At 36.3% G+C, this 22,888-nt stretch overlaps 1 protein-coding gene across 1 annotated transcript in view; it reads right to left on the bottom strand.

Moving 5' to 3' along the window:
- WIPI1 (WD repeat domain, phosphoinositide interacting 1) overlaps nucleotides 1–22,888 on the bottom strand; it is a 60,254-nt gene that overhangs the window by 33,236 nt on the left and 4,130 nt on the right. The window contains exons 2-3 of the mRNA XM_027873196.1: nucleotides 22,644–22,726; nucleotides 6,732–6,901 (exon numbers count right to left, since the gene is read on the bottom strand). Of these exons, the coding sequence (XP_027728997.1) occupies nucleotides 6,732–6,901; nucleotides 22,644–22,726 (253 nt within the window). The remainder of the gene's footprint in view (nucleotides 1–6,731; nucleotides 6,902–22,643; nucleotides 22,727–22,888) is intronic.

The raw sequence follows: 22,888 nt of genomic DNA, 5'->3' as shown, positions 1-22,888 counted from the left end.
CATGCTGACATAATATGCCAATGCAATATCAACAGGATTCTACTACTTTGTCAGTCCTGGGCACCATGACCCTTGGCTGGCATATCACACTACTGATACATAATTAGTTTGAAGTCCAGTAAAGGCAACACTTTATTCAAGCATTTCCCTTTAAAGTTTTCAAGTACAAATACACTCAAATTACCTCTCTTTCATTTAATATCAATCATTCCTCCATTGTCCCTTCTACAGTTTACCCATTCAAGCTCTACATTTTTTATTCCATATAAAAGAACATACTTCTCAGGGAAGAATTTTAGATCCTACAACCAACCTGCTTTCCACATAATTTAGTGGTGATATGAATGAAATCATTATATTATCTCAATGAAAATGATATCTTCCCACAAATCGGTTTATGAAACATTCTCTCCCCTTTGCAAACAAAATCATTTTGGGCACTTTACATCTCAGCAGTCGGGCAGAATAGATAAAAAAAAGAAGCCTTTCACTTTCTTCCTTCCCCTTCACACTACCAATATTCCTCTCTCCCTGTTAAAATCTGCCCTGTAACATAAAACATTTTGTCATGTTAATATAAAATATTTGGTGTTACATTTGGCCAGGACTATCTATGAAACAAGAAAAAACAGAAAATGGCCCTTAATCCCATGTACCCCCTTCTACTTTTGTAGTGATAATGACATGAGTGACAGCAGTGGGGATTCAGGCAGACAGTGCTAAGAATGCCACAGATCATCTATAAATTGCAAATTGACTAATGGTACTCTAAATGTGAGATCCAGTGGGGCCACTGTGACAACATGAATATACTGGTAGAGGAGCTAAATCATATCATTCTTGATGCTTGCTATAAATGATACTAGAAGAAAAAGGAAGTCGCACCTAAATGGAAGACTGGCTTATACATATTTTTTGAAGGAGCAAAGAAAGGAGTAAATAGAGTGAGTTTTATTGCATACAAAAGCAACAAGAAATGTTACTTCATGGGATGTCTAGTCATCTCATATGGCAGTACCGGAAAGCACATAAAAGAAAAAAAAACACCATGAAAAACAATTGCAGTTTATATATCAACAGTGGGTGCCAAGCATGAAAAGCCAGAGAAATGCTATGAAGAACTCTGTGATTACATCAATAAAGTAACAAATGTTATATGAGTATATCAATAGATGCAGAAAAAGCCTTTGACAAAACGCACCTCATTTCTATTAAAAACACTTGAAAGCATAGGTATAAGTAGATTTTTCCTTAAAATGATAAGAAGCAGCTATCTAAAACCATCAGCAAGCATTATTTGTAATCAGGATAAGCTAGAAATCTTCCCAATAAGGTCAAGAGTGAAACAAGGATGCCCATTATCACCAATATTATTCAATATTGTATTAGAAATGCTAGGATAGTAATAAGAGAAGAAAAAGAAAATGAAGGAATCAGAATGGGCAATGAGATAATAAAGCTATCTCTTCTTGCAAACAATATGATGATATACTTGGAGGATCCTAGAGATTCAACTAAAAAGCCAGTTGAAACAATTAATAATTTTAACAAAATAGCTAGATATAAAATAAACCCACATAAATCATCAGCATTTCTATATATCATCAACAAAACCCTACAAGAAGAGATAGATAGTAAGAGTTAACCCATTTAAAATAACCATAGAAAGCATAAAATACCTGAGATTATACCTGCTAAGACAAACCCAGGAACTACATGAACATAATTATAAAACACTTTTTATACAAATAAAGTCAGATTTAAATAACTGGAAAAATATCAATTGTTCAAGGGTGGGCAGAGCCAATAAAATAAAAATGGCAATTCTACCTAAACTAAGCTACTTATCAATGTCACCCCAATTAAATTACCGAAAAATTATTTTATTTTCTTAGAAAAAAAATAATAAATTCATTTGGAAGAACAAAAGATCAAGATAACAAGGGAATCAATGAAAAAAAATGTGAAGGAAGGAGATTTAGCAGTACCAAATTTTAAACTGTATTCTGAGGTAGAAATTATCAAAACTATTTCATACTGGCTAAGAAATAGAAAGATGAATCTGTGAAAAAGGGTTGACATACAATACACAGTAATAAATTATTATGGTAATCTTGTGTTTGACAAATGTAAAGATTTAAGCTTTTGGAATAAGAATTTGCTATTTGATAAAAATTGTTGAAAAACTAGAAAGAAGTCTGATAGAAACTAGATATAGAGCAGTATCTTACGCTATTTACTAAGATAACGTCAAAATGGATACATGGCTTAGATACAAAGGCAGATATCATAAGTAAATTAGAAGAACATGGAATTTATGAATTTATGATATATATAAGAATTTATAAATAAACAAGAGATAGAGAACACTGTGATATGTAAAATGGATAATTTTGGTTACACTAAATTACATTAAATTAAATTAAAAAGGTTTTGTACAAATAAAACTAAAGTAGCCAAGATTGGAAGGAAAACAGAAAATTTTGGGGAAAATTTATAAACAATTTCTTAGATAAAGGTCTCACATCTCAAATATATAGAGAACTCTGTCAAATTTGTAAGAATATGAGTCATTCCCCAACTGATAAATGTCAAAGGATATGAACAGGCAGTTTTTGTTATATGTAGTTATATGAAAAATGCTCTAAATCATTATTGATTAGAGAAATGCAAATTAAAACCACTTTGAAATATCATCTTACACCTGTCAGATTCGCTAAAATGATAGAAGGGGAAAATGATAAATGTTGGAGGGGATGTGGAAAAACTGGGACACAAATACATCGTTGCTGGAACTGTGAACTTATCTAACCATTGTGGAGAACAATCAGGAATTATGTCCATAGAGTTATAAAACTATGAATACTCTTTGACCCAGCAATGCCACTATTACATCTCTTTCCTAAGGTCATCAGGGAAAAAGGAAAAGAACCTATATGTTCTAAAATATTTATAGCAGCTCTCTTTGTGGGTGGCAAAAAATTGGAAATTAAGTGGCTAACTGGGGAATGGATAAATAAGTCATGGTATGTGATTGTGATAGAATGCTACTGCTATGTAAGAAATGATAAGCAGGTTGATTTTAGAAAAACATGGAAAGACTTGCATGAAATAATGGAGAGTGAAATGAGCAGAACCAAGCTGTATACAGTAATAGCCATAGTGTTCAAAGAATAATTGTGAAGGACTAAGCTATGCTGAGTATTATAAATATTCAAATCACGTACAAAGATCTATAAAGGAATATGCTATCTATCTCCAGAGAAAGGACAGATAAATAGAAGTATGCACAACACAGACACACACACACGCACGCACACACACAAACGAAGAGGACCATGACAAGATACAGATCAGGACTGACTGGAGATGGCCCCAAATGCGGTGGGGGACCTTGGCCTTTTTAAGCTAAGGTCTTTCTCAGGTCTCAGTTTGACTGAGGCAATGCCCATTCAGTGACTAAATCTAGGTAAGAAATGAGGCAAAGATCTAGTAAAAAAAAAAATTCAATCTGAGAGGGGAAGACCATTAGGGTGTTTGGCCAAAAAAGAAACAATTGCTATTTATACTCACTCTGAGCCATCAGAGCCCAGACAATGACCAGGTGAGGCCTGGGCTAGGACCTATTGTTAGTCAATCAATGAGAGCCAGAGTGATTTGGGTTTAAGGCATGGTCTTTAAAAAATAAATCTAGCCCATAAACCCCAAGATATCTTGTGAGGTTTCAGCAATCAAAGTTTATATTCCTTTGAGCAGAGCACCTGCAGGAAAGTGTAATGATTCCCTATGTGGACAGAGGGAGAGGCGGGAGGGAGAAAAAAAGGAAGAGAGAGAAGGAATACGTGTGTGTGTGTGTGTGTGTTGTGTAAAATATTGGCCTTCTCTAGTGCAGGGCAGGGCAGAATGGAAAGAGACAGTTCAGAACTTAAAATGTAACAAATAAATTAATTTAATTTTAAAAAAGAACATTATTACATCTTCCAAATTAAATCCACATACATTCTAATATTTGATGACTTCAATGCAAAGGCATGAAAAAATAAAGATGTCAAGAATTATGTGTAAAAAGCATGGATCAGGGGGAAAGAATGAAAGAAGCCAAATTCTTGTAGAATAAACAGAAGTCTCATGTTGCTATGCCATGAACACTTGAAAAAAATAATTGTTAGGCACCAGACATGGCAAATACCAAATAATATTGCAAAAAAGTAGATTTTAATAATCAGGAAAAAACTCATTATTGATATGGAAGTTTTCCCTGAATCAGCTATCTATGAGCACTCAGACCACTTATCACAGCAAAAAACAAAATTAGCAAAAGCAAGAAGAATGAATAATAACAAAAGCATACAATTGATTGCTTTCAGTATTTTTTTCTTTGACCCGGAAGATATATTTTGGCTATGACATTCTTAGATGTTTTCATTTTGTTTTTTTGTTTTTTTTGTTTTTTGTTCAGGAAGTACTGTAGGTTAGGCTTATCTCAAGGCAATTCCCTGGTAGTTTAGGTTCAATATTGGAAAAATAAAAGAAAGAGACATTGAAAAGACATTTAAAGGTTAACGAAGGAAAATTAACTTAGCCATAGCAGGGGAGGATATTCAACAAAGATCTGAGCAAAGCTCCACTGCCAGAATTTCCCATCATTTTTCACCACACATGCATCAGATAGTACCTGGAGCTCCTTGTGGCTGCTTTGTATTCAGGTAACCAAGAAGTGAAGTCAACAGCTTGAGCCTTTGAGCCAACAAAACCTCAAGGATGATTTCAAAAACTTTTAAGGGAAAACAAACAAACAAACAAAAACTAGCCTAACTTGTATGAAGACAGCGATTATAATATTGCTCCTACCATAGAAGATGACTGGTAGATTTTTTCCATTATCATTTTGCTCTCTAGTTCTAATAGATCTGGCAATTTTTGTTTGATTTCATGAAATATGTCATTCAGGCTTTTTATTTTTTTTTTTTTGGTCATGACCACCAGGTGGTCTGGTGATTCTTAAATTGTCTCTCCTTGAGATGTTTTCCAGGTTGGTCATTTTTGTATTGTTTCATTTTTTACAGATACGCTTATAGTCTTTGTGAGCAATACATTCTTTTTTTTGAGGCTCTACTTGGTAAGAAGTTACTCTTCTGGGTTTACCTAGTGGCCTTTTTTCAGTATAAGGCATTTCTTCATTGTGTTCAGCATTTTCTTCTGTTTACCCACATCTCCACACTCAGCTTCTGGATTGGAGATTTGTGTTTGGGTCAGACTATGATTCTTTCCGTACTCTTGGATGGTGTGGGCAGGCCTTACTTGGTCCTAGATGACATGGCTAAGATTAGATTCCCAACATCTACAGGAATCCTTGGCTTAGTGTCCTACTGGCTCAATTTAGGTTTGAGCCTTAGCTCCTTTTTCTGTCTCCTTCTCCTGGCACAGTCCCCAACTTGGAGTTGGCTCCATCCCTATGACCCTGACCCAACCAAATGTTGTTGATTGTGTTGGTAGCAGTCCTCCAAGACCCCAGGTGTTTGACTTCCCAAAGTACTACTCTGACCCTTCATCTTATGGTCCCTCTGTGGCTTAGGCAGACGCTGTTTGGATACTGACTGGCCCTATCTCTGGCAGAGGCTCTGGGCTAAGTACTACTCTTGGACAAGTACAGCCCTGTCTCCTGAAATGTCGTCTGTGTGGGCTCTGTGGGTACAGGCCCTGCACTGGGAGCTGTTCTGGCTCTTTTTCCCATGGAAGTTGGAGAATGGGCTGTGTTAGCCTTGATCTGGCCCTGTCTTCTGCAGAGGCTTGAGTATGGCTTCCCTGGCTGTATATAGGTATGGCCCTGTCTCTTGTTGTGGGACCTGGCTGTTTGCACGACCACCCAGTCTTGTACCTACCCAGCTTGTCTCTGCTAAAAGCTTTTGCTAGATTCTGGCAGTTTTCTTGTGCAGTCCTGGACTGGATAGAAAAGTTTAAAGCTGTTTCTCTTTGATTTCCTTTATCATTACTCCTTCTGGTGCACTTGAAGAGCTCTACTGGGGGATTTGTGAGGGAGTTTGGTTCCTATACATCTCACCATGTCATGATCTTCCTATAATTACTGTGGCATACAGTTGAAACACATACAGTTGAAACACATAATTTGAAACACATATAGTTGAAACAGGTCTGAACTAAACAGAGAATCATCAATGTGAAATGAACAACAGAAATGACAACACCATTTATAATAATTTTATATATTAATTTGACTACTATAAATCTATTAGAACAAGAGAACCAAAAGGAAGGAAACAAGCATTTATTATGTGCCAGGCATTCTGCTAATCATTTTATAAGCACAATCTAATGAATCCTCACAACAGCTTTGGGAGGTAGGTGCTATTATATTCCCCATTTTACAGATAAAGAAATTGAGACAAATAGTAGTTAAGAGAATTGATTGGGGTCATAGAGCTAGTAAGTGTCTGAGGTTGTCAGGTTGTCCTTTTTCTGAGCCTAGTGCTCTATCCACTGGCCACCTACCTGCCTCTAGGTAGAAAGCCCAGAAAAACACTTTAGTGAGCAAACACTGGGAGAGTGGAAGAGAAAGAAGCCAAATGCACACTATTTTAGAAAATAAATTCATCTTCCAGGGCAGGAAAATGGATGCTTATGAGCAGTATTGTTTACTATTTTATGCAGATTTTTGCATTATCAGTATCATTAATTCATACGATCTGAAAAAGGGGACTTTCCTTCCTTACCTGTCGGTTCAGCCTTATGGACAGGATGTTGCTAGAATAGCTGTAGTTACAAATTTCTGTACCCTTTTTGAAATGATACACATTCATCTGCCGTGGTTTTGTGTGACTAACCACCACAACCAAGCTACTAGAGAAGAGGCGCTCTACAATGTAGACATCTGGTATTTCACCTAAATGGGGAAGAAAAAAAATACAATTTACAAAGAGAATACTACACAGGAGTATCAAGCTTAGGAGCCCCAAGTTAATCTTCAGTTATTAACTTTCTTCAAGTTCCACTCACAATATGTGAACCATTAGTAAGCAGCTTTAATCATGACTTTAAAACAATACTGCTTCCACAACTTCTCTGAATAATCGCTTCAATTAACTTTTTAGAAGTTCAAAACAAAATCTCATCAAAGAGATGACCCTATGGGTTGGCAAACAGTCAGTCAATAAGCATTTATTAAGTGCTTCTATGTGCCAGGCACTGTGGCAAATCGGTCAGTTGATTGTTGTCCTTAATTCTAGAAGAGGACCAAAATGATATCACTATGCTATAGATTCAAGTTACAGTGTGTCTGACTGTTGCTGATCAGACCTTTATGAGGTTGGAACGCTCTACCGTAGGTTGGGCAGAAATAGTCCATATGAACATTTGGGGTAGATTCTCTAAATTTGCACATCTCGAGTTTCTTTTGAGCTACTTCAATTCTGCTTTATGTGCCAAGCACTGTGCTAAGTGATGGGAATATAAAGAAAGGAAAAAAAAAAAAACGAGTTCTTGCTCTCAAGAATCTCACAGTCTAATGGAAGAGTCAAAAAACAACTGCATAAAATATGTAAATGGGATAAATTGTGGGTAATCAACAGAGGAAGGCACTAGGCAGCTCATTTCTATCACTAACTTTCTATGTGACCCTATGTGACACTACCTGTCTGGGCCTCCTTTTTCTACTTTATAACAAGGTGGCTCATTAATTGGTATGCTTTATAAACCACAGAGTTTTGGGGAAGTCTCAATGTAGTCTACCTTTTCCTAGGTTGTAAGACACACATGGAACTACTGAAGTACTGTAACCTCCATAACTCTCCAATTCTCTCTTGCACCTAATACTGAAAGGCATTATCAAGAGAAGTGTGGTCAAATAGCTTAATCTATTCCTGTACTTAGTTTCCCTGGTCTTCTAGCCTCTATTTCCAGTTTAATGTAACCCAGGTATTGGCTTTGTTCTTTAATCTCTCCCTTGTTCTCCATATAGAAAAAAGTCAAGATTGATAAACCATTATCCAAGTGTGATTTAAGCTTCTATTTCTATCTAAATGTAGACTTCATATCTGCACTATTCTATTACAATTAAATAAGTCGAACCACAGGTAATAAAATACAACAGAATCTACTCATTCCCCAACTTGGTCAATAGTAGGTGTACATAGGCTTTGAGCCCAAACACTACTTTGATACCATTTCCTTATCATCATGCCTCAATGTCTTCTTTTTTTTTTCCTTAAAAATTTTTTTTGATAAATTTTCTTCACACTCCCCCCCCTCACCCTGGAAGGAAAAAGAAAAATAAAATCCTTGTAACGAATATACATTGTCAAGCAAAAAATGCCCAGATTGGTCATGTCCAGAAAATAATTCTCAATCTGCACCCTGAGTCCCTTACCTGAGAGGTGATCAGTCCTCTGGCATCATAGTTGGTCATTCCTTTGAACAGAGTTAAATCTTTCAGTGTTGCCTGTCTTAACAATATTGTTGTCAACTATATAAATCATTCTTTCCGGTTTTGCTCACTTCTCTCTGAGTCCACTTAGGTCTTCACAGGTTTCTCTGAAATTGTCCCTTTTTATAATTTCTTTTTTTCTTTTTGATAGTAGTATTTCAATATAATTGGTTTATTTTGTATTTTTTATTGATTTATTTATTTTTAGTTTTCAACATTCACTTCCACAAGATTTTGAGTTCCAAATTTTCTCCACATCTTGGTCCTCCACCTACTCCCAGACAGCGTGCATTCTGAATACCCTTTCCCCTAATCTGCTCTCCCTTCTATCTTCCCCCTTCTCTTCTCCCCTTTCCCTTCTATTTTCCTGCAGGGCAGGATAGATTTCTATACTCCATTGCCTGTATATCTTATTTCCCAGTTGCATGTAAAAACAATTTTTAACATTTGTTTTTAAAACTTTGGGTTCCAAATTTTCTCCCTTCCTCCCTCCCTACCCACTCTCCTTAAGAAGGCAAGCAACTAGATACAGGCTATACATGTGTAGTCATGCAAAACACTTCCATAGTAGTCATGTTGTGAAAAACTAACTATATTTTCTTTCATCCTATCCTGCTCCCCGTTTATTCTATTCTCTCTTTTGACCCTCTCTCCTCATAAGTATTTCCTTCTGATTACCCCCTCCCCCAATCTGCCCTCCCCTCTATCATCCCCCTGATCTCTTATCCCCTTCCCCCGTATTTTCCTGTAGGGTAAGATAGATTTCCATACCTGAGTGTGCATGTTATTCCCGCCTTAAGCCAAATCTGATGAGAATAAGATTCACTCATTCCCCCACTTCCCCTCCACTGTAAAAGCCTCTTCTTGTCTGCTTTATGTGAGGTAATGTATCTCATTCTACCTCTCCCTTTCTCCTTCTCCCAGTATGATCCTCTCTCACCCCTTAATTTTATTCTCCAGATATCACCCCTTCATCTTCAACTCACTCTGTGTCCTTTATCTATCTATGTATCTATCTATAATTTTTTTCTCCAACTACCCTAATATTGACAAAAGTCTCATGAGTTACAGTTATCATCTTTCCATGTATGAATGTAAACAGTTCAACCTTAATAAGTTCCTTATAATTTCTCTTTCCTGTTTACCTCTTCATGCTTCTCTTGAGTCTTGTATTTGAAAGTAGAATTTTCTATTCAGCTCTGGTCTTTTCATCAAGAATGCCTGAAAGTCCTTTAAATGTCCATTTCCCCCAGCTCCCCAAAGGATTATACTCAGTTTTGCTGGGTAGGTGATTCTTGGTTTTGATCCTGTCTCGTTTTGACCTCTGGAAAATCATATTCCAAGCCCTCCGGTCCCTTAATGTAGAAGCTGCTAAATCTTGTGTTATCTTAATTGTGTTTCCATAATACTTAAATTGTTTCTTTCTGGCTGCTTGCAATATTTTCTCCTTGACCTGGGAACTCTGGAATTTGGCTATAATATTCCTAGGAGTTTTCCTTTGGGGATCTCTTTCAGGAGGTGATTGGTGGATTCTTTCAATTTCTATTTTATCCTCTGGTTCTAGACTATCAGGGCAGTTTTCCTTGATAATTTCTTGAAAGATGATGTCTAGGCTCTTTTTTTTTTTTGCTATGCAATGGGGTTAAGTGACTTGCCCAGGGTCACACAGCTAGTGAGTGTTATGTGTCTGAGGGCAGGTTTGAACTCAGGTTCTCCTGACTCCAGGGCTGGTACTCTATCCACTGTGCCACCTAGCTGCCCCCATAGGCTCTTTTTTTTTAATCCTGGATTTCAGATAGTCCAATAATTTTTTAATTCTCTCCTGGATCTATTTTCCGGGTCAGTTGTTTTTCCAATGAGATATTTCACATTGTCTTCTATTTTTTCATTCTTTTGGTTTTGTTTTACAATGCCTTGATTTCTCATAAAGTCACTAGCTTCCATTTGCTCCTTTCTAATTTTTAAGGAAGTATTTTCTTCAGTGACCTTTTGGATTTTCTTTTCCATTTGACCAATTCTGCTGTTGAAGGCACTCTTCTCCTTGTTGGCTTTTTGGACCTCTTTGGCCATTTCAATTAGGCCATTTTTTAAAGTGTTATTTTCTTCAGTATTTTTTTTGGTCTCCTTTAGCAAGCTGTTGACTTGTTTTTCATGATTTTCTTACATCTCTCTCATTTCTCTTCTTAGTTTTTCCTCTACTTCTCTTACGTGCTTCTCAAAATTCTTTTTGAGCTCTTCCATGGCCTGGAACTGATTCATATTTTTCTTGGAGGCTTTGGATGTAGGAGCCTTGACTTTGTTGTCTTCTTCTGGTTGTATGTTTTGATCTTCTTTGTCACCAAAGAAAGATTCTATGGTCTGATATTTTTTGCACAGTTTGCTCATGTTCCCAGCCAATTACCTGAGTTTTAAACTCTTTGTTAAGGTAGGGGTCTGCTTTCAGTGTGGACAATGTACTGTCCCAGGCTTTGAGGGTTTTCTGCAGCTGTTTTTAGAAATATTTCTAGGGACCTGTAAATTTTCAGTTCTTCCAAGGTGATATGATCAAGGGCAAGGTGTTTACTCCTTTCCTGGCCTGTGCTCTGGTCTATGAGTGACCACAAGCACTCTTTTCTGCCTTGAAACTGTGAGGAGGAGTCCCTCTCCACTGTCAACACAAGCTCCACCACGCCAGCGCTCCTCCTTGCCCCAGGACCGCCACCCAGAACTGTGGCCCAGATCCAAGCATGGACAAAGCAACAGAATCCTGCCTCAGTGCCAGCAAAGAGATCTCTGCAATCCCCCTATGATTAGCCACTTGATTCCCCCTCTGTCTGTGGGCTGAGAGCTCCAGAAGCAGCCGCCATCCCAGGGCTGTGCTGTGACTGGGCCTGGGACCCAGCTTCTCTCTCACCAAGGTGCAACAGACCTTTCCTACTGACCTTCTAAGTTGTCTCTGGTGTTTGTGGGTTAAGAAGTCTGGAAACCACCACAGCTGCCTGTGATTTCAGTCCTCTGAGGCCTGCTCCAGGTTCGCTAAGGCCCAGTCTTTGCCTGTGTGCCCACACTGAACTGCGCTCCTCTCCCCAACCATGCAGCAGACTTTTCCTGCTGACCTTCCAGCTTGTCTTGGGCTGGAAATTTGTTTCACTCTGTCTTTTTGTGGGTTCTCTTGCTCTAGAATTTGTTTAGAGTCATTTTTTACAGGTATTTGAAGGGGTTTAGGAGAGTAAAAGTCACTGTTTTACTCTGCCATCTTGCCCACCCCTTTTTATAATCTCTTATGACACAGTAACATCCCATTATATTCATGTGCCATAATTTTTTCAACCACTCCCCAATTGATGGGCACCCCATTATTTCCAGTTCTTTGTCATCACAAAATGTACTATAAATATTTTTGTACAGGGCCTTTTTCTGCTTTCATTTCTTTGTGGCACAGGCCTGAAGCATTTTTCATACGGCTATGGGCAGTTTGGACTTTTTTCCTTAGAACACTGCATGTTCATCTCCCTTTGATGATTTATCAGTTAGGGAATGGCTCTTATTTTTATAAATTTGAATCTATTCTTTATTTTTTTGAAAAAATATTTATTTATTTTTAGTTTTCAACATTCACTTTTGTAAGATTTTAAATTTTAAATTTTCTCCCCCTCTTTCTCTTCCCCCCTCCCCAAAATGACAACAATCTGATTATTTGGGGAATTTCTACTTCAATTACAATAATATTAAACATATTTCCACATTAGTCATGTTGTAAAGAAGAATTAGAACCAAAGGGAAAAACCACAAGAAAGAAAAAAAAAAAAGAGAGAGAAAATAATGTGTTTTGATCTGCATTCAGACTCCATAGTTCTTTCTCTGGATGTGGATAGCCTTTTCTATCATGAATCTTTGGGAATTGTCTTAGATCCTTGCACTGTTGAGAACAGCTAAGTCTACCAAAGTTGGTCACTACACAATGTTACTGTTGCTATGTACAATGTTCTCTTGGTTCTGCTCATTTCACTCATTATCAGTTCATATAAGTCTTTCCAGGTTTTTCTGAAGTCTGCCTGCTCATCATTTCTTATGGAACAATAGTATTCCACTACATTCACATGCAACTTGTTCACCCATTCCCCAATTGATAGGCGTCCCCTCAATTTCCAATTCTTTGCCACCACAATAAGAGCTGCTGTGAATATTTTTGTACATATCGGTCCTTTTTCCATTTTTATGATCTCTTTGGGATATAGACCTACAAGTGATATTGCTGCATCCAAGGGTATGCACAGTTTTATAGCCCTTTGGGCATAGTTCCAAATTACTCTCCAGAATGATTGGCTCAATTCACAACTCCACCAACAACGCATTAGTGTTCCAATTTTCCCACATCTTCTCCAGCATTTATCATTTTCCTGTTTTGTCATGTCAGCCAATCTGATAGTTGTGATGTGGTACCTCAGAGTTGTTTTGATTTGCATTTCTCTAATCAATATTGATTTGGAGCATTTTTTCATATGATTATAGATAGGTTTAATTTTTTCATCTGAAAACTGCCTGTTCGTATCCTTTGACCATTTATCAATTGGGGAATGACTTGTATTCTTATAAATTTGACTCAGTTCTCTATATATTTTGGAAATGAGACCTTTATCAGAGACACTAGCTGTAAAAATTGTTTCCCAGCTTTCTGCTTCCTTCTAATCTTGGTTGCATTGGCTTTGTTTGTGTAAAACCTTTTTAATTTAATGTAATAAAAATTATCCATTTTGTATTTCATTACTGAATCTGTTTTTAAAATATATTAAAAATTAGACCATATTACAGAAACTTGCTCTAAGTATTTTTCCTTCAGTTACCTGTTTCCTTTCTAATTTCAGCTGCATTTGGTTCTTTTTGTATAAAAATTTCTTCATTTTATGTAATTCATATCGTCTACTTTATCTTCTTGGATCCTCTCTATCGCTTATTTGGTCATGAACTCTTTCCTTATAATTAACTCATTCTTTTTTTTTTTTTTCTGGTGAGGCAATTGGGGTTAAGTGACTTGCCCAGGGTCACACAACTAAGTGTCAAATGTCCGAGGCTAGATTTGAACTCAGGTCCTCCTGACTCTAAGGCTGGAGCTCTATCCACTGCGCCATCTAGCTGGCCCTAATTAACTCATTCTTAAAAGACATACTTGTGCTATACCCTGCTCATTCTTGCTGCTGTCATTAACTGACTTCCAGCTACCATCACAGCTTTTTCCACTGACTTTCTCTTGGTTGTTTTTTTCTTTATTTATTTTTGGTTTTCAAAATTCACTTTTATAAGATTTTGAGTTCTAAATTTTCCCCCCTCCCCAAGATAGCATGCAATCTAATATAGGTTATACATGCACAATCATATTAAACATGTGATTTTCACATTAGTCATGTTGTGAAAGAATCAGATTGACTGTTTTTTTCTACCCCACCCCTTGCCATCATCCACAGAGACTTAATATGTGTGCTGATGACGTTTCTAATAGCTTGACCAAAATATTCTTCTCCCTCTCCTCAACTCTAGTCACCTCTTTCTCCAAATCATTTTAGCCACATAGCAACATGGTGGACTTCACCATTTTTTTCAAACTGGGTAAAACCCAAGATCTAGAATTTGAGAATTCTGTTCAGATCAAATAATTCTGTGTTCCTCTCCTACTAAACTTACTCTTACCAACTGTGACACCCTTGATCCATCTCAACTCTCAAAGTCCTTTTCACCTACTCTTAGCTTTACCTGCCTATTAGTTATTACCCTAGAATCACCTGTCCTCTAATTTTCTTTTAAAAAGAAAATAGGCTCCACTCACCTCTTTTGACTTATACCAGAGTAATTTCAGGGGGGGAACCCTCCCTTGTAACAAAGAAAAAGTTTATCAGTTGCTTTTACAAGTAACTGATACTCTCTCTCTCTCTCTCTCTCTCCATATATATACATATACATATATATATATATATATATGCAACATTCTGCTCCAGTAGTTCCCTACCTCTTATATCTTGAGGGAGGGAAATGTTTCATTACCTATTCTCTGAGACCTTCATTGCTTTTTTAAAAAAACTTTAGAGTCCAACCTTTCCAAAGTGACCTTTCCATTTACATTGTTGTATTCATTACATAAGGAGGGAGGGAAGGGTTTATATATTGTCTACTATGTTGGAGGCACTGTGCTAAGTGCTTTTACACTTATCTTATTTGATCTTCACAACAACTCTGTGAAGCAGATGCTATGGAAACTGAGGCAAAAGGATGTTAAGAGATTTACTCAGAGTCACATGGCTATTAAGTGTCTGAGGCTGGATTTTAACTCAAGGGCTTCTGATTCCAGGCCTACCACTCTTTCCACTGCATCACCAGCTACGTATTATTTTTTCTTCTGTTTTATTTCACTGCACATAAATTCATACAAATACCATGGCTCTTTAAATTTTTCATATTTGTAATTTCTTATTGCTCAAAACTGTTCTGTTAAATTCACATATCATAGTTTTTTCAGCCATTCCGTAATCAACAATTACTTACTCTCTTCCCAGTTCTTTGCTATTATAAAAAGTTGCTTTGAATATTTTGGTAAATATTGGGCCTTTATTTCTAATTTTTACTTCCTTGGTTCTGTGCTTAATAGTGGGATTGATGAGTCAAAGGTTAGGGACATTTCAGTTGCTATTTTTGCATAACTCAAAACTAATATACAGAATGGTTCAATGAAGTCACTGGTCCACCAGTGTGTTAATAGACTTAGCTTTCCACAGCTCCTTTAACATTGATTGATCTCATTTTTTGGTCATCTTTTGCCAGTTATGGATGTGAAATGAATTCCTGGAATTGTTTTAGTTTGCATTTCTCTTTCTATTAAGTGATTTTGAATATTTCTCAAATGGACATTTATGGTTTGTAATCCTTTTCAAAACAGTCCATTCTCTTTAACCAGTGATTATCTATTGAGAATAGCTCTCTGGTTATGTATTTGTGTCACTTCTCTATATATCTTGGATAGTCTTTTCAATGATATTTAATATGCATTATTTCTTTTTCTCCTATCTTTGTTAATTTCATGTATGGAAAAAGCCTTTTAATTCTATGGAATCAGAAAGCCTATTTTGTCTTTTGATCTTCTCTATCTTTTGTTTGGTTAAGAATCTCATAGTTGTGAAAGGTACCTAGTCTCATTCTCTACATTTTTATGATGTTACTTTTTATATGCAGGCTATTTTGACTGTATAATGGAATATGATATAAGATGTCTGTCTGGTGTAAACCTAATTTGTGTCAAGCTGGTTTCCAATTATCTTGACAGTATTTGTCTGAAAAAAAAAATCCTTCCCCCAGTAATTTATGTTCTTGGATTTATCAACTATTAAACTGTTTGACTGCTTTTTCTTCTTGTTTATCTAGTCTATTCCACGGATAGTTTTCTATTGTTGTTTTTTTTAAATTAGTATCTAAATACTTTTGAGGACTACTACTTTATAACACAGTTGGAAGTCTGACTGTCCTCTAGATTCTGTGGTCAACATCCACCATACGATTTTTCTATCCCTTTCTATGGCTGCTGAAGAGTCACAAAATTGAGTTATCTTCATTTACTACAAATTCATAGTGAATAAGCTCAGCTAGGTCCTTGCTCAGCAATCCTATTATCCTATTCTTATTGACTCATCTCATTCTCCACAATAACTCCAAAGCTTTTCTTCTCTTCTCCCCAACATTCCCTTACTTGCAGCAGATGACCTAGCCACTTATTTCAATGAACACTGGAGCCAACTGAAAAGAACTCCTTCAGTTATCCTCTCCCATTTCTTAAATCTTTAATAACAGCATCCTTTCTCTCTGGCCACAGAAGATGAGCTATATCCATTCCTAAGACTAATTCTTCTAAATAGCTTTGAAATTTACACACTGGAATTTCCAATCAAGACAAGCTGCCCAAACGGGAGGCAGACCACCCAGCTCCCACATAACTTCTCTAGCAAACTTTTGAAATTTTTAAGAGACTCAATAATAATTAAGAATGCTGTGAAACTACAATAATTGACTCTTTCTTCCTCAAAACTGAACAAAAAGTCAACCAAAAGCCTGAGGTCAAGAAGAAAGATATTTTACCTGTTTTTTTGTTGTAAATGTAAATTATAAATTTTTGGTAAATATTCATCCATTTCATATGTTGTCAGGTTTTCTGCATATAATTACGCAAAATAGTTGCTAATACTTCCTTTATTTTCCTCTTCATCTTTTGTGAATGCTTTTTTCATTCTGATATTATCAGTTTGGTTTTCTCTTTTTTTGAAGATCAGATTTGCTAATAATTTATCTATTTTATTATCTTTTACAAAAAAATCCAGCTCCTACTTTTAATTATTGATAAATTAATTCAATGTTTTCTTTTAATTTTATTAATCTCTTCTTTGATTTTCTACTTTAGTGTTTAGGGTTTTTAATTTGCTGCTTTTCTAGTTATTTCATTGAATGCCTAATTCATTGACCTCTTTTGTCTCTCTTTTGATGATGCAAATGTTTAGAGAGATAAATTTTCTCTTAAAAACTAACGTGGACCCTTTGATCCAGCAATAGCACTTCTAGGACTACATCTCAAAGAGATCATACAAATGGGAAAAGGACCCACATGTACAAAAATATTTATAGCAGCTCTTTTTGTGGTGGCAAAGAATTGGGAATTGAGAGGATGCCCATCAACTGGGGAAAGGCTGAACAAGTTGTGGTACATGAATGTAATGGAATACTATTGTGCTATAAGAAATGATGAGCAGACAGACTTCAGAAAAACCTGGGAAGACTTGTATGGACTGATGCTGAGTGAAGTGAGCAGAACCAGGAGACTGTTGTACACAGTAACAGCCACATTGTGTGATGACTAAAGTTGATAGACTTAGCCCTTCTCAGCAATGCAAGGATCTAAGACATCTCCAAAGGTCTCATGATGGAAAATGCTATCCACATCCAAAGAAAGAACTATGGAGTTTGAATGCAGATTGAAGCATACTATTTGCTATTTTTTTTCTTCTGTTGTGTTTTGTTTCCTCTTTCTGGTGGTTCCTCCTATTAGTTCTAATTCTTTCTTACAACATCACTAATGTGAAAACATGTTTAATAGGAATGTATATGTTTAGCCAATATCAGATTGCACACCATCTTGGGGAGGGGAGGGAGGGAGGTACAGAGGGGGAGAAAAATTTAAAACTCAAAAGCTTATGGAAGTGATTGTTGATAAATCAAAATAAATTAATAAAAAAAAACTACTGTGGAACACCCCAAAGTATATTGTTATTCTCTTGGATAAAATTCTCTACCATTTCTATGATTTGTTCTTTGACCCACCAATTTTTTCTGAGTAAATTCTCCATTTAAGTTTTAATCCTCTCTTTAGAGGTTCTTTATTGATTATAATATTGAATGCATTGTGGTCAGTAAGTATATATATATATATATATATACACACACACACATATATTTTTAACATTTCTGCTTTTCTACATTTATGTAAAGATGCCATAAATATTGGGAATGTGCAAAATCCTTTTTATTCCCATTCAATAATAGCCAGATACCTATCATTTTATGTATTTCCCTCCAACATATCCTGTTCTACTTTTAATTCTTTGTCCCTGGTCCCCTTTTTACAAAGAAGGTGGTAAAAAAGAAGGAACATGCTCAATGCTAGTTATGTATAACTGAAGCTAGCTGTTTCCCTACCCTTGTATCTCCTTTTTTCCTCCTCCCTACTTTAATCACTTGACTGTTTTTGTTTTGGAAGGCAACTGGGGTTAAAGTAACTTGCCCAGGGTCACAAGCTAATGAATGTCTGAGGCCAGATTTGAACTCTTGTTCTCCTGACTCCAAGACCAGTGCTCTATCCACTGCATTAGCTAGTTGCCCCTGATATTATATCTTGAATATTTATTTCTCCTCTTATTAGAAGATAAGCATTTCATCATCATTTTATTGCTTTCAAGTACTCAAATGTGTTTATCTTTCTAGGTTTTGTTTTTTTTTTTGCTTCTGTCAAAAGTTTCTACTTTTTCAAAGTTTCTACTCAGCTCTGATGTTTTCATCAAGAATGTTTCAAAGTCTTCTATTCAATTCCACTAAAGGTCCTTTCCCCTAGTCTTACAATGTAAGTAATCCTTGGTTGTAAGCCATTATCTTTTGGAATATGATATGCCATTTTTTCTTCTTTACAGGAGTAGCTGTCAAGTCTTGTGTGATCCTGACTGCAGTTCCCTGGTATCTGAACTTTCTGTCTAGCCATTTGTGTTAATTTTTCTTTGACCTGGGAGCTCTGAATTTTGGCTATGATGTTCCTGGGAGTTTTTCACCTCTGATGCTTATTCCATGAGTAAACTTGGAAAATTTAGTTTGCTTTCCTGGGCCTTGGTTTCTTCCTCTATAAGATGGGGGAAAGAGAAGTAGGTTCTATGATCATTCTCTCTCTCATTCATCTTCAGCGGTTTTCTTTTGTTTGTTTGTTTTTTTGCTATTGATACCTCATCTGACTACAAACATGCTCAGGTTTCCCCAATCTAAAAAAAAAGCCATTTCACTACCAAGTCACACATTTCTCTCCTCCTCCTCCTCCTCACTGCTAAACTTCCTGAAAAATCTACATCTAAGGACTCCATTTCTTCATTCAAAACCTTTTGATTTGGCTTTCACTTAGGCCACAGTACTAAAGACATTCTAACGTTTTTAAAGACTAATTACTAAATCAATGATCCTTCCCCCCACTTTAATTCTCCCTAATTTCTCTATAACTTTTTTTTAAACAATGAATCACTGCTTCCTTTTGTTTCCTCTCATTTTCTATCTTCAGATATTCTTGTGGTTTTTCTCTAACCTCCCTAATTTTTCCTCTCATTCACTGTTTTGTCATCCTCTTCTAAACTCCTTAATGTAATCTTCCTCGGCAATTCATTTTCATGGCTTTAACCATCACCTCCAAAACAGCTCTCTTCAGTCCTGATTTCTCTTTCATGCTCCAGATCTAAACCTCCAAATGCCTACAGGTTCCAAACCAAGCTGTTTGTTTCCCCCTATATCCTCTCTTTAGACTTCACCTCTAGCACCTCCATTTACCTTGTATTCCTTCTCTTTACCATGTCCCGTAGAGCCCATAATCTCCCTCACATCTGTTTCCAACCTCTCTATTCTCCTAACCCAATCACCTTAGCATATGTCCTTATTCCTATCTACCTGAATTGATATTAATATTCTTCCAACAGGTCTTTTAGTCTCCACTTTTCCTCTACTCCAATCTACCCTTCACATCTTTGCCAGAGTAATCTTTTTTATGCATAGATGTAGTCATGTCACTACTCTATTTGAAACTCTTTATCAGGTCCCTAGGCAGCTAGGTGGTGCAATGGATAGAGTGTCAGGTCTGGAGTCAGGAGGACCTGAGTTCAAATCCAGCTTCAGACTCTTACTAGCCATGTAGCCTTGGGCAAGTCACTTAACCCTATTTGCCTCAGCTTCCTCATCTGTAAAATGAACTGGAGAAGGAAATGTCAAACTACTCCAGTATCTTTGCTAAGAAAACCCTAAATAGGGTCATGAAAAGTCAGACATGACTGAACAACAACAATTAGGTCCCTATTGTCACTCAAGTAAAGATAAAGTTCTCATTAAAAGCCCACTATAATCTTGTGCAACCTTACTTTTCCTGAACTCTCCTCCATGAACATATGTTCCAGTCAAAAATCAAACTACTTTATGCCTATGTTCACATTGTTTTCTGTGCTTGTTACGTTCTCACTCTTTCTGCCTATTGAATTCCTATCCATCTTTTAGAGCCCAACTTAAACATTCTCTCTTCATGAAGCCTTTCTTAGTTTCCTACCTGTGTTTCTACTCTCCCTATCCTCTAGCCCTTTTTCCTTGGTCTTCATATTATATTTTATTCTGCATGTCTCTAATTAATTTATCACATAATACTGACAAATAGTTATCTATTTGTCTTTTTCTCCTACTAGCCTGAAAGGTTGAAAGGGCAGAGACCTTATTTTATCAAAACTTTGTATGACTCTCCAGCACTTAGCACAGTGTTCATCGTATAGTAGAGAGTGAATAAATGTTTGTTAAAATACGTGTTTTCTGTCTAATTCAATGAGATGTGAGAAAAGATTGAGAGGTCTTTTACAAATAAGTTCAAGTCTGATTTATATCAATATATATATCTTAAATATCTTAAAAATTTACCATTTCACCATCTCCTGGAAGAGTCACAGTTAGTAAAATAAATTAAATATATGTTCTTTACAGCATTTCTTAGAAGCTGAACTACTTGTGCTACCAAATAAGTTCAAGTCTGATTTATATCAATATATATATCTTAAATATCTTAAATCTTAAATCTTAATATCTTAAATCTTAAATATATTTATATCAATATATATATCTTAAATATCTTAAAAATTTACCATTTCACCGTCTCCTGGAAGAGTCACAGTTAGTAAAATAAATTAAATATATGTTCTTTACAGCATTTCTTAGAAGCTGAACTACTTGTGCTACCAGATTATATAGCTTGAAGGGAATTATTCCTGTGACTGAATTATTTTAAAATACACAGCAGAAGCCTTAGACCTCTGTAATATTCATACTATGTAAATAAAGTAGGTGCTATTATTAAAGTTAAGACTAAGTTTTTTATACTTTCATAACCACAGAAGCAAATGTTGCAAATCTTCCACAGGCTGACAAACAATAAGACATAAGTTACCTATTGGTTCAAAGCCCATCATAACCTACCTCCCCCAATCTTTTTCAGTCTTCTTACACCTTACAGCCTGCCATGTATTCTTTGATTTAGTGGGGCAGTTAGGTGGCACAATGGATAGAGTGCCAGGCCTAGAATCAAGAAGATCTGGGTTAAAATCTGACCTCAGACATTTACTAGCTGTGTGACTCTAGGCAAGTCACTTAACTCTTGTTTGCCTCAGTTTCCTCATCTATAAAATGGAAATAATAATAGCACCTACCACTCAGGGTTGTTGTGAAGATCAAATAAGATAATAATTGTAAAATTATTAGCACAGTGCCTGGCTCACTATATAAATGAGAACTATTACTATTATTATTATGCCGGTCAATGTCAAACAAGATATTCTCTCCTGCAGCTCCAGGCATTTTCACTGGCTGTCTCTCATGTATGGAATGCTTATCTCTGCCTCTTGGCTTCCTTTAAGTGCCAGCTAAAATCTCACCTTCTACAGGAGGCCTTTTCCAATCCCTCTTAATTCGAGTGCCCTCTTTTTGTTGATTATTTCTATTCATCCTGTATATAGTTTGTTTGTACAGGTTGTTTGCATCAACTGGATTGTGAACTCCTTGAAGGCAAAGACTATCTTTGGCCTTTCTTTGTATCTCCAGAGCTTAGCATAGTACCTAGCACATATAATAAGGCACTTAATAAATGCTTATTAACTAAGTAGTTCAATAAAATAGTAAATATAACATAAAATAATAATGGTGGCATGATATAATGGAAGGAGAACCAGAATGGGTCTTTGAAGGACCTAATTCAAGTTCACAGGCTATGTGACCCTGGGCTAGTCACATTCTCAGAAAGCCCCAAAGAATTTTCAAAGACTATAAATTGCAGGACAGTTGCTGATCTGCACTGGCAGAAGGAATTTCTACTCTGGGAGTCCCTTCTACCAATTAAATCATGTCTACACCAAAAAGAAGAAAGAAAGAAAAAAACCTCCCATTTATATAGCACTAAAGCAACTAAGTCACAACAACTTGCTGAGGTAGGTCATGTGTGTCATTATACACATCTTACAAATGAGGAAATTAAGCTCCAGAGAGAGTAGGTGACAGGACTAAAGTCACCAAACCAGTCAACTGTAAAGCCAGGGCCTGAGCCCAGGTTTTACGATTTCCCTTCCCCTTCTACTCCATCACGTTACTTCTCATTTGTAATTAAAACCTAAGAAAATGTGTTAACAAAACTATCTCAAATAAAGGGGTTTCATAATACAAAGGAATTTTACCTAAGTCATCACCCCGCAGATCAGTAATTGCCTTCCCCTAACCTTTTGTTTTAAAGCAAGATGAGACAGTACCATGATCCATTTCAAATCCTGGAAAATCAAGACTAAGTTTATAAAGAAAAGGAAGGAGGGTTCTCCAATGCTAGAAATTAACATTTTAAATGATGACTAAGTAGGAATGAAATTAAATAATGACTTACTGCTTTCATGGACTTGGTCCAGTTGCTCCACAGAACTCAAGGAAAATAATCTATACCCAGTTTTGGTTCCAATTGCTAGGGATCTGCAATAGATAAAAGATAGAATGGAAATGACCAGATGCATCGTAGTGGAGTAGACTAATGAAACAAATCCTCTTTCTGTCTTCTCAACCAAGTAAGGCATATTGTCTGCCAAGAACACACACACACACACACACACACACACACACACACACACACACACA

This window comes from Vombatus ursinus, unplaced genomic scaffold (assembly GCF_900497805.2).
Source record: "Vombatus ursinus unplaced genomic scaffold, bare-nosed wombat genome assembly UNPS02014801.1, whole genome shotgun sequence".
Classification (NCBI taxonomy): Eukaryota; Metazoa; Chordata; class Mammalia; order Diprotodontia; family Vombatidae; genus Vombatus; species Vombatus ursinus.
This window is presented reverse-complemented; position numbering and strand designations above follow the sequence as displayed.